Source organism: Tamandua tetradactyla, chromosome 5 (assembly GCF_023851605.1).
Source record: "Tamandua tetradactyla isolate mTamTet1 chromosome 5, mTamTet1.pri, whole genome shotgun sequence".
Lineage (NCBI taxonomy): Eukaryota > Metazoa > Chordata > Mammalia > Pilosa > Myrmecophagidae > Tamandua > Tamandua tetradactyla.
In genome coordinates this window covers 35,415,677-35,427,910 of record NC_135331.1, presented here as the reverse complement: position 1 = coordinate 35,427,910, position 12,234 = coordinate 35,415,677, and the positions used below count along the sequence as shown (strand labels likewise).

The 12,234-nt window shown below is 43.9% G+C and overlaps 1 protein-coding gene and 1 long non-coding RNA gene across 6 annotated transcripts in view; one reads left to right on the top strand and one right to left on the bottom strand.

The window, feature by feature from the left end:
• The window catches only part of MYO18B (myosin XVIIIB), a 242,511-nt gene that overhangs the window by 110,943 nt on the left and 119,334 nt on the right, over positions 1-12,234 (bottom strand). For all 4 annotated transcript variants that reach the window (XM_077160698.1, XM_077160699.1, XM_077160696.1 and 1 more), the window contains exons 27-30: positions 11,053-11,207; positions 7,226-7,349; positions 6,493-6,693; positions 2,702-2,812 (exon numbers count right to left, since the gene is read on the bottom strand). In XM_077160698.1, the coding sequence (XP_077016813.1) occupies positions 2,702-2,812; positions 6,493-6,693; positions 7,226-7,349; positions 11,053-11,207 (591 nt within the window). The remainder of the gene's footprint in view (positions 1-2,701; positions 2,813-6,492; positions 6,694-7,225; positions 7,350-11,052; positions 11,208-12,234) is intronic.
• On the top strand, positions 8,311-11,753 carry LOC143684036 (uncharacterized). 2 transcript variants are annotated; one of them, XR_013175798.1, is made up of 3 exons: positions 8,311-8,582; positions 9,026-9,343; positions 11,073-11,753. It is a non-coding gene; the product is annotated as an uncharacterized LOC143684036 (long non-coding RNA). The 2 variants fall into 2 exon arrangements; XR_013175797.1 differs by having other exon boundaries at positions 8,311-8,647.

Below are 12,234 nucleotides of genomic sequence, written 5' to 3'. Positions count from 1 at the left end.
ACACAAGGTACTCTACTCACATCTGCTTTTAGAATGAAGACTGGAAAAGCTAAAACATTTTGGAAAATATACAAAACAATAAAAATAATAGAGCAAGAAGGTGATTTTCCTGAACGTGTTTGGTAGAATACAACTGCACGTGATATTCAAGGTTAATGATGGGCAGGGAGAGGACAGCCATGTTAGAGTAAGTGTGGGAACCACTGAATTAATAGGTTCTTGGCTGCAGGACTTATCAGAGCCTTTGGTGAGTACATGTACTTTATAGATCCCAAGAGATACCAGCAAGTGCAGCATTTCCCAAGGTTGACTTCTATCAAGGGCTTCGTACTTAAACTTCCACGGCCCAAACATTTGATGGGAAAATAATTAATTAATTAATTAATTAAACAAATAGTATCTTGTTTAAGAGCTGGGCTTTGGACCTTAGCATACATGGGTCCAAGTATGGCTATGTTACTTCTCAGTTGGGTAACCTGGTGTAAGTCACTTTACCTTTCTGAACCTTGGTTTCCTCATCTATACAACCAGGACAATAAATCCTTACAGAGTCCTGGTGAGGATTAAATAAACTGACAAACATAATCCAGCCTGGCATATGGAACTCAGTGGGTGTCCGAAAAGAGCCATTCATTTCCCCATAAGAATAGAAAACATGCAGAAACTGACCCCTTAATAATAACTCATAGCATTTTACAAGGCACTTTTTGTTCTTTTATCTGATTCTCATAATAATCTAGGGAAGGTAGAAGAGATTCTATCAACACTCCCATGTCATAGCTGAGAAAGTGGTGTCTTGAGGAAGTTATGTGACTTATTCAAGGGTATTCAGGTCTGGGCTGAGGCCCAAATCACCAGCTCTTTCTCCTGGACCCTGGGGAGTTCTGAGGGGATGCACTTGGCCTCCCAGGGTGGTCCATAAGAATCCTCAGAGACACTGAGCTTTACAGTGGTCCCAAAAGGAGCATTTGAGGAGCAGGACAGGCACAGACCCATGGTGGCATCAACCAATCCAGGTGAAGGGGTGAAGGATGGGTTTGGCTCTTAACACTCTCCTGGAGCAATGACAGGGTGCCACGACTTGCTGAGCTGGATTCCTGGTCTCCCAAGGTGGCCCAAACAATCTCCAGGCCCCTTCCAGCCCTTACGGGATGGTTCTAGGGCTAATGAAGAGACACTCCAAGGTGAGTTCTGCAAGGTGCCAAGTCCCCTCCCCCTCCTCCTGGATAGATTAATCCCACCTAACAGCAAGCCAAGCGCCAGCTAGCTCCTGGCTTCTAAGGGGGATGGGGGTGGGGGCAACTCCCTGGCAATCCACACCGTTACTGCCCTTTAAATTTATAACAAACAAGGATTATATTACAAGAGTACGTAAGGCTTCTATGCCTCCTATCTCCTTGAACAGATGAGATCTCTTAACCATGACCCTATGAGACAAACACTATTATTTCCATTTTACCGAGAGAAAAGTAAGATTAATAGGCAAGTTTTAGCAACTATCTCAAGTCCCACATTTGGTAGTTAATGGAGTTGAGGCTTGATATAAGAGTTCCTGACTCCAGATAAATTTGCAAATCTGGCTTTCTTTAGTGGTTTATAAACTGACTTTCAGTGACCAGGACTGACACAAGCAACAGCCAAGCTGGAAGAGCAAAGAATTGACTGTGAGTACATGAATTCCAAGGGCCAGATTCTCAATTGCTGGTCTAGAAGTCTGTGGAACACTGTTAATGGAGCTCATAAAAGGAATCAAATTTGGGTTTGTTTCCCGGACCATGAACCACATCCACTCCCCACCAAAAAAAAAAGAAATTTGGGAAATGCTACGTGGCCCCTACTTGGAAATTCACAATGCTTATAAGGCTACATAAGGCCTGGAACTGATGCAGACCATTTAAACTCAAGCTGTCCAGCAATTTCACTCTATGGAATTCATCTTACATTCTTGTCAGACAACAACTCACTTATAAGAATGTTCATCTCAGCATTGGTCATAGCAGCAGAAAATTCGAAATAATCTAAATGTCCGATGAAAGGGGATTTGTTGACTCAATTAGAGCATGTGCTTAAGGTGAAATATTTTTATGCTATTAAGCATGTAAGCTAAATCTGTATTCATTGACATGGAAGGAGGCTCATGACAAACTCCTAGGAAAATAGTAGGCTTCAAATCAGCATGACTTCATTTAGGTAAAATGATATCTCCACAAATACGTCTGTGTGTATATGGAGCAAAGAGAGATAGGAAAGAATATTTTAAAATAATAATGATGATGGTTTATGGATGGTAGGATTTCAAAGGTCTCTGGATTTCTTGGACACTGTTTGAAATTTCTGCAAATAGCTTGGATACAATATAAGAAATTACTGGATTTGTAAGGAAAATGGCCAGAAGGGACTGGTTCTCTCCTTGTAACTAAGCGCTTACCAAGGATATCAGTCACCTGGCATGATGGCTCTTGGCAGAAAACTTGGGGCAACCGTGCCAGGCAGTTCCAGAGGCTTTTGAAAGTGCAGAATCAACTTAAGGAAGGTAATTCTGCTCCTGTACCCTGAAAAGCACCCAAGGGGCTAAGATCTGAGGTGGTTGGCCAGAAGTGCCTGTCCCTAGGCCTTGGCTTCCTCGTTTCTCTAAGAAAGAGGGTACCCAGATTGGATCTTTCAGGGCCCAAGAGCACAGCTGTACATGCTGCTCACAAACCTGCTTTTGGCAGGACTGGCGAACGTCTTCCAGCTCCTCCTCCTGGTCCTCACGGTCTTTCTGGTACATCTGCTTCATCCGCTCAATCTCCAGCTCAAACCGCTGGCGGAGCTGGGGATAGCAAGGGTAGCAATGTGAAGGTAACTCACTGTACTCCCCTGGCCTTCCCTATCATCCTTGGCTTTCCAACTGCACCTTTCATTTTTAGAATACACAGATGAGACTAATGCTATCCTCCTGGCTACCTGGGAAAGTCAGAAATGGTAAAATAAAATTGGCCAAATGCTGCCTCTATCCCATCCCATGGGCCTAACAGACATCACTAATTCATCACACTCTTTCCTACTGAGTTCAGATACAGCCTCAGAATCCTTCTCAACACTCTTGATATGAAACAAATTGGTCGTCCCTGGAATAGGCATCAGTGATAGTATTTTGGAAGGGTGAATGGAAGGATGGATGGATAGATGGTAGGACAAACATTTATTTATCAAGAGATAAAAGCATAGCAAGGGAGATAACTTGACCAAGATGTTACTGTGGACAATGAACTTTACCATATCAGAACACTGAAAAATAACCCATGTAAAGTACCTAGCATGATGGCTGCAATGTAAACATTTATTTTTTTCCTTTCCCCGTTATTTTGAAAACAAAGAGAAAAGACTATCCTCTCCCTTTCTGGCAATCTGACATAATTAAGAGCGGTATTCCTTTGAAGCAGCTGGGTCTTTTAAGTGAGCATCTCTGCAACTTACACAGAGCAGGCAAAGAGCTATTCTACACATGATGCTTAAACTGTGTGATGTTGTAAAAAAGGTTCTGAAATTGGAAGGAGAAATCACGGGTTCCACTTCTAGTTCAAGAGTTCAATTTCCTGATCTACATAATTGAGACTTTGATCCAAGTCCTTGCTTCTCAAGTTTAGTGGCCCATGAGAATTACCAAATGCATGAAGAAAAAAAAAAAAATTCTAGAGATCCACTCAAGACCTACTGAATCAGAATCTCCAGGGCCGAGGGCCCCAGAATCTATATTTTAAGACTTTTATGGAATTTGGAACCCAATGGTGTAGATGGCTTATAGTATAGTATAGAAACTATAATTTTCTGACCATTTACTGAATTGCTCCAACTCCTCTAACCAAGTTTCCAGAGGTTCACAACTGCTACCTGAACATGAAAATTAAGTAGGAAACAAACCAATTTGGTCTTTTAAAATGTTGATAATATTCCTTGCTATGTACGATTTTGGTGAGAATTTAAAAGGCTACCGTACATCAGAGCCGCTAAAGCTCACTTTAAATGTCAACCTCCTAGCTTCCTCCTTTAAAATGACATAGGTTATGAGAAGATAATCCAAAATGAGGAGTCTAAGCAAACAAATATAATATTTCTTTTCATTTTTTCCAGCCCTGTGGACACTCCTGACATCTGCAATACCATTTATACCAAGCTTATATGAGTTAACATAACATTCCCTGGGAAAAAAGTGCTATATTATAGCCAATAAATATCTACTGTATGTCTGCAAGGGCACAATGCAATGTGAGGTTATGGGTGAAGCTAAAGATGGATGAAAGTGTTGAGTCAACCTCACCTCCTGAATAAGTTGAGGGCAAAAAACCCGGAAGCTGCATTAGCTTTCAGGTTGAGATCACAGTAGTACATCTCTGCTTCCAAGTGCTGAATGGTTCCCTGGTGATATCTCAAAGAGTTAAGACAATTTTCAACAGTGCTTGCTTTATTCTTGGCTCTGAGAGAATCCTGCTCATTTATAGAACACAGCATTGCTGTGTGATGCTGTGCAATCCTCCTTATTCCTTAAAGACCTATAGATTCCACCGTCTTTGTGAACTGCCACAGATTCATAGCTGGGGGTGAGGGGTGGAGTGGGGGTGACTCACACCAGAGGATCAACAAAGCTTCGTATGCATGGTGCAGATGAGGAAACTGAAGGGGAGAGAAAACGGGGGGCTCACTTAAGATCATATAGACAGTGAGCTGCTTCAGGGACCCCAACTGATGTGATGATGTTATAATTCCTTAATTGTCACAAGACTTTCTTGTTCTGATGGAACAGCATATGCTGTTTCTCTGCCTGGGACACTCTGACGGGCCAACTCTGACTCAGCCTAGGCTAAGCCTGCCTAGTTCCCATACGACACTGGTGTTCTCCAGTTCTCCAGGTTTCAGCTTTAGTAAATGTCACTTCTCTCGGGTAGCCTTCCCTGACCAGTCCCTCAACCCGGCTCCCAAGAACAGATCTGCAAGTTAAATGTTCCCATAGCATCCCACCCTTCTCCATAACTCTCAGCAGGACTATGAACTTTGAGAGATGAGGGACCAGTTCTGTTTGTTTACTGCTACTTTCTTAGTAGTTATTAAATAAATTTGAGTTGACCAAGAGGGTATAAGGAACTCTGTTTTCTGCTCCACCAGTTACTGACTCAGTTCCTAATTAACACTCCAGACTTGGATAAGCAGGGGCGAGCACCCAGGCCTCCCCACCCAACTAAAACAGAGCTGCTCAGAGCTTATCTGCTTTACATATTTACACTACCCAATCAGAGTTCCTTGTAAAATGAGCCCGGCCTTAAAACCATTTAAAAATAATCTTTCTTTATGAAATCCCACATGAGAAATTTCTTTAGAGTTAAGTATCAGGAGAAGCCTTATTTCCCCTTGGAAAAAACTGGTTTGCTTATATACTGGGGATAATAAAAAATCTTGTAACTCATATCTCCTTTTTCTCTTTGGCCATCGGGAATTTTAGAGCTAAACTATTAAGTGTATAAGACCACACAATTCATGCGTCTGCATTTCAATTCCCTGTACCCACCCCCTCTTTGATGTTTATTTTAGTGAGTATTTTTCTGATTCAGACTGTTATATGTATAATTTCATGTTTTATTATGCATAGATACTACAAGTTGCCTCAAGTTCTTTGTGGGATGAGACGGGAGGATAAACAAGGAAGCAGACAAATAAAATATTCATCTGGCACCTAGTTGAAGATACAAGTATGAGACTGTTTGATAACACTGCTTTATTCACCCTAGCTATTCTACATTTCCCAAAGAACAGCCTTGCCATCTTCTCTGAGGCTATGCACATAGTAGGTATCCAAACCCTTTGGAGTCAGATGATGTTGGCTCCATGTTCCACCACTGCCACTTATTCTGTCTCTGAGACTAGCTGCCACCTGCTAACATCTCACTACACGAGGTTTCTGTGGAGAGTCAACAAAATGATATGCAGGGACAGCTTAGGCTAAGACTGGTACACAGACAGTACTCAGAAAGGGTTAGCTATTTGTTCACCAGCGAATCCTGGAACACCAATTATGTATCTAACCTCATTCTGGGCTCTGGGGTTGCACTTACAAGCAAGGTTGACAAAAGCCCTGCCTTCAAGGAACTTACATCCTAATGGGAAATACAGCCATTGAGCAAATAGAAAAAAAAAATGTCTAATATGATGGAGGAGGATACTGTGATGGAAAAATAAACCAGCTAAGGAGATGGAAAGTGAATGGGGCATGGGGTGAGGCTGTTTCTGCAGGGGATCTGAAGAGGGGACAAGAAGGCCAGCAGGATGGTGGGCGAGGGCTAGATCATAAAGGATCAGAACATCAGGCTTAGGGCGTTAGAGGTTCTCTTGGTGAGTAATAGGGAGCCACAGAAGGATGAGGAGTAGCCTAATGATGTGTCTGTGTCCTGGTTTAACAATATCACTCTGAACCGGAGCCAGCATAGGAGAGGGTGTGGCCTCTGGATGGGGATTTCATACCTGCTCCAGCTGCTTGATGGTGTTTTCCTGCTGGTTCTGGATTTTCAGTTGCTCAAGGGCACTAGATTCTAGCTGCCAGAGCTTCTCCTTTAAACCAGCAACGCCATTTTGCCCCAGAGAGGGAGACCTCAGGAGCTCCTGTTTGTGAGCCTGTAGCATCTCCACCTCCTGCTTAAGTTGCAAGGTTTCTTGTTCCTTTTGCTGCAAAGACAAAGGAGCAGAGATCCGAAGTCAATGCAGCATGGCCCCCAGGGATACCTTTAAGTTATCCTGGAACTACCTTTCCACTTTTCAATGTGCCTTCTCCACTCAGGGCCCCTCAGAGCAGCTGCTGCAGGTTGCCAGTAAGAGCTGCTCTCTGGCATAACTCTGACAGGCAGTGGTGAGGGTGTTCATGGGTTGACAGCACCATTGCCTCTGGAATCAGCTCCCAAAGGTCTGAAGACAAGATATAATGGACTCATTCTCTGCTGAGCCCCTCAAATTCTCCCAGGTGGGCACCCTGAAAACCATGCAGATGACAGGAGTAAGACTATGACCCAAAGCTAGGGAGGTCTGCTATCAATCTGCCAGCTGCTTTTTGTTTTATTAAGTGAAGTTGGGGGTCTGTTCCTCAAGTTTTCTAACAGGCCAAGATACCCACAATCCATTCTCTCTGGTCACCATTTGAATCAAGGGGTTTTCTGAGATCTGCTGGCAACAAGCCAAGATGGCCCCAGGCCCACCCCCTTACCTTCACCTGCTGCTGAAGCCTGCCTAGCTCCCACCGGACACTGGTGTTCTCCTGGCTCAGTTTCTCACGGAGGCCCTTCTCAAACACAGACTCACCCAGCGCCTGGGCCAACAGCATGTCAAACCTGTCCAAGGAAGAACACGTGTCACGGAACAATGGTGGGGTAAGCTGGGGCAGGGATGGAGAGAGGCAGCTCATTTGCTAAGAACCACTCAAGAGAGAAAGAACAAAATGATGGAGAGTTTGCACAATGATTCAACATAAGGCTGTGAAGGTTGGGTAGGGATCTAGAGTATCAAAGACCAACTTCCACACAAACACTGGATATACTTATTAAAAATGTTTATATAAAAATAAAAATAGAATCCAGTTATATACAGATACAGAATAAAGGTAAAGAATATCTAAGAATATAATAAAAACTTACCTATATGGTTTGCCACTTTATGCCCAGAACCTTTAACTTGACTGAGCCCAGGTTTGGCACCTAATTAATGTTTGCTGCCTGATGAATGAATGAATCAATATATCTTCACACAAGCAAAGGACATTGTACATTACATATTTTATGTAATACTGTATACCTTATGCACTCATATACCACATTAAAGACAATATTATTGATGAAATGTTGGATATTTATATATTCAGTATTGTCATCATTTGTTATCAAGCAGAAAACCCACAGACCAGACAGTCTTATTCAGAGCCATCCAGGGAATTAGGAAATGCATCGTTCGGGTCCCCCTTCCCCTTGATGATGTTTACCATTGGGTCAGAAACTCATCCGATGCTTTACATCACCCCATTCAGTTGTCCCAATCTTCTACCCTTATCACTGATGAGGAAACCAATGGAGGAGCCTTTGCCAAGCCTCAGCAGGATGTGACTTTGATTCACTTGCCCTCAGCCCAAACAGGAAAGCTCTCTGCTCCAGAGAACTTGACGTAGCCAGAATGATAGAATTAGTCACAGAGTTTGGGCCCTGGTGACAAGAAGGTCCCCCTTGTGACAAAGTTATCCAGTGTCCCTTAATACGAGATGGGTCATCCAAAGTCTCAGACTCCCGAGGAAGCCAATCATGAGGTATATAAGGGAGCCCTGCTGTTAGGATCGCCCAGGAGCTTTCTGACTGGCTACTGGTGACAACATTCAAGAAGCCCTGCTTGCTGCTTCTAAATGGAAACACTGTGATGACAGCGATGAGCCAGCAGGCTGAATGTGCCAGGCACTGGTCTGGGGTCCACAGAATACTTGCAACAATTCAGCAGAAAGACATTTTATCTATTTTACAGAGGAGGAAACTGAAGCTCAGTGATGTAGAGTGACTTCAGGCCAAAGTTCCGAAGTGGTGGAGGTGGGCTCTGAAACCCAGTTTCTCTACTGGGTACTCCCCTATCTACCTGCCCATGCCCTGGACAGGTAGGGTAAAACAGTGGAAGCCAGAGGGTACCTGATATTTTAGAGGAGTCCTTGGACTTAGCAGGCCACTTGATGCCCAAGAATGGCTCCTACAGACTCCAACCAATAGAACACACTGACTAGACAACTGACACTGACTAGACAACTGACACTGACTAGACAACTGCCTGAGAATAGAAAGATTCATATACAGTCTTCACCCCACAGGAAGGTCCAGCCTAGAGTCTGGCCCCCTGCAGTTGTGGGAGTCAATGAATACAGCATAAGGCTTACCCCAAGGAAGTGGGCTGGGAGTTCCATCAGCCCTGGGAACTGAGCTTTATGATCTAACTGGCAGCTATGGCAACAAGAAGCCAACCCAAAATTTAACCATTCTAGGTCACTTTGAACTTGGAAGCTGAGATGGGGACAGGGACCTCTTTATCAGCATGAAGACATCACTCCATCCAAGAAGCAATTTAGCATCTACAATTTGATTAAACTTAGAGAGAAGTATTGCTGACTTAGAAATTTCTCCCTCACCATAGTCATCGTACCTGAAATTCCATTAGACTAAGACTTCTGTTGCCCTCATAGATACCCCTACTAAAATGCTAATCCACATGGAAAGGTAAATGCTACTCTCTGCAATTAGCATCCCAACATAAATCAGCTTCTGCCATGAGATGGAGAGCAGACCTGAGAGTCACAGGACAGGTGAGTTCTGAGAGGAGGAAATTTAAGTACAAAGAAAGGAGGATTTTCCTAGTGGAGCATCATGGGGAGGTTCTTGAGTACCTGGAATGGGGGATTTTGCTCAGAGTATAGGAGAAGGACCAGAGAGATGGAAGTTTCTGGCTGCACAAACTCTAGAGGTATACCACTACCCATAAGAGAGCTGAAATCCTCCTAAAGTCTGTGAGAACAGGAGTGCAACCCACAGCTAAGGACCAAGATTATCTTGGGGGATGATGAAGTTTACACCTCTCATTTTACAGATAGGGAGAAGCCCTGAGAGGTGGTGTCATCTGACAATGTCATACACCAAGTGGCCAAGGTAGGATTGAACCATTTTTCCCAATGCAGGGGCAAAGCATAGCCAAAATTTTCCCAAGGGGAGGTGGAAAGGAAACAGTAAGATATTAAGAAGATAATATACCATTCTCACAGAGGTAGAGAGAGGCATGCTTAAAATCCCCAAAAGATCTTTTTTCTGCATGAGGAAACCAACTCAGGAAAGTGCCAGGATAAATGACAAAAACAAAACAAAACAGAAACCAATATTTAATGCAGACCAAGTTAAAAATCTATGCCACCCCTGTGGAAATATAATTCTGTTTGCTATCTTTTGGGGGAAAAAAGCACCCTCAGCAAAACCCCATCCTGGCACACTTAGAAACATTTTTCTATGTTCTATTTTGGACCTTCTAAAGGAGGGTGCATTGCACGCACCTATTTGTCTGCCATGCAGACTCCCTTAGGGCTGGCTAGCTTGGGCTCACAATAGAACTTCTGCCCACCTCTACCCTCACCAAGAGAGCTACATAACTTAGGGCACAGCCACGTTGTCAAGGGGTGAAAGCATCACAGGCCATGAGGTTTTCCATAAGGAAACCCACAAGTACGGATGTGGATTCCAATCTGGTTTTTCCATTGCCTAACTGTGACAGCTTCCCAACCGAGCAGCAATTATTGGAACCAAGATTGGCATCTTGTTTGTGCACAAGGCACAGTACCTGCCAGAACGTCTCACATTAGCTGAAAGTCCAAGCTCTAAATGAAAAGGGCAGTGACTCAATTTTTTTGCCTCCTCTTCATTCTCTTGTCACAGTTTCAACAATGGGGATAGCGAACAGCTTCAGCATTTTTGATCCCCTATGAATGTTACTCCTTTTGGATATATCAACCATTTTATTTTACCACAAGGGAGGACTTCCATCTCTGACCTATGAGTAAGGAGTCTGAAGCCAAGAAAGGGCAAATGACTTGCCCAAGGTCACTCAACTAGAAAGGGCTACAGCTGGGACTTGAACTTGGGTGGTGTGACCTTAAGGCACCTGAGTTCCTAACCACTCTGCTATGCTTCCTGCACACTCCATACACACCCTTCATTTGACAAACAGGGTCGTTAAAGCCCAGAGAGGCCAAGGAAGTTGCCCGAGGTCACGGTCAATTAATTGGTAGCAGAACTGGAGATGGGTAAGAGAAGGCAAACATTTCTCATTGAATCCTTGGGAGAACCACATGGCAATAAGGTGTGAAGGGGAGGGGGGGAAATTAGGGCAGATCCAGAGGGTCAGATCCCAAAGATGGAGAGCCCTGACAGAGATGAGGGAGGTCAGGAGGAGAACCTGAAGCCTTCAGAAGAACCCAGCACCAACACAGCCCACCCTGGCAACCCAGGTGATGGTAGGGATACAACTCACTTCTTCTGCTTCTTCTCAAGCTCGTGATTTCGACTTTGCTGATTCTCCAGTAGGACCCGGGTATCCTCCAGGTCACAGGTCAGAGAGCGGCACTTCCTCTTCAGCTGGTGAGCTGTCTTCTTGGCCCCCTCGTACGCAGTCTGCAGCTCCCTGAGCTGTGGGAGTAACAGAATGAATCACACCCCTTCGTTGGAGTTGAAAAGGGCTCTGCGCCTCAGATTTCAAGAAGCTTTCAATTCCAGGATGGGTATAATGGAAAGACAGCAGACTGGAGCCAGAAAGATCCCATCTTGGCCACTTTCTACCTGTGACACCTTGAGAAAGCTACTTCTCTGAGCTTCAATTTGCTCACAGTAAATGGGAGTAATTCTGTCCATCTCTTAAAGTTGTTTTTACTTTTTCCTTAATAGTCCTTCTGTCAGCATGCCCCACCCCCGGTACCTCACATGCCCTGCCTCAACTTCACAGTTCCATGAACACCGTATAATTACTATCGTCATCAGCTGGCATAACCTGGGGAGATAATGTGAGGATTAGCCAGGGAGCAGCCAACATGACACACCTAGAAAATCTGAGCGAGAAACTGTTCCACTTAGAGACAGGCCGTAAAGATTAGGGCAGCAAATGGCAGTAGATGGGCTGAATTACACAGGAATGCACACAGCCTCCCACAGACAGGAAAACAAAGCCTCTGCCTCTTCTTCCAGGAAACACTCTCCCAAATGTCCTAGTTCAGATCTGGGAAAGAGCGCAACTCAGCACACTCGCTTTGAAGAAATGGCCTCATTCAAGAATTGCCTTAAATAAGCAAAATGCTGAGTTAATGAAGCCTGTAATTCTAAATTCAGTATTTGAAGGCAAATGGGATGTTTTCTTATATTCTGCCGCTCAGAAAAGGTTGTCATTTTATTACTTTTTATTGTAGCATGAATATACCCCTTCCTTGGAGAAACTGACCCAACTTTACAATCTGTTATTAAAGAACTGTGCTGTTTTTCTGTAGTTGTCCTTCTGTGTTTATCTACTGCTCAGGATGTCTCTTGAGGATCACAATTTAATGTCTCTCTTAGAAGCAACCACTAACAGACTCCCACCACCACTAGAGAGGATACTAAGTCTCGTCTCCACTGTTTATGAAATCCCACATGATCTCAGCCTTGCCCTCTTCTCAAGGGGCTTAAT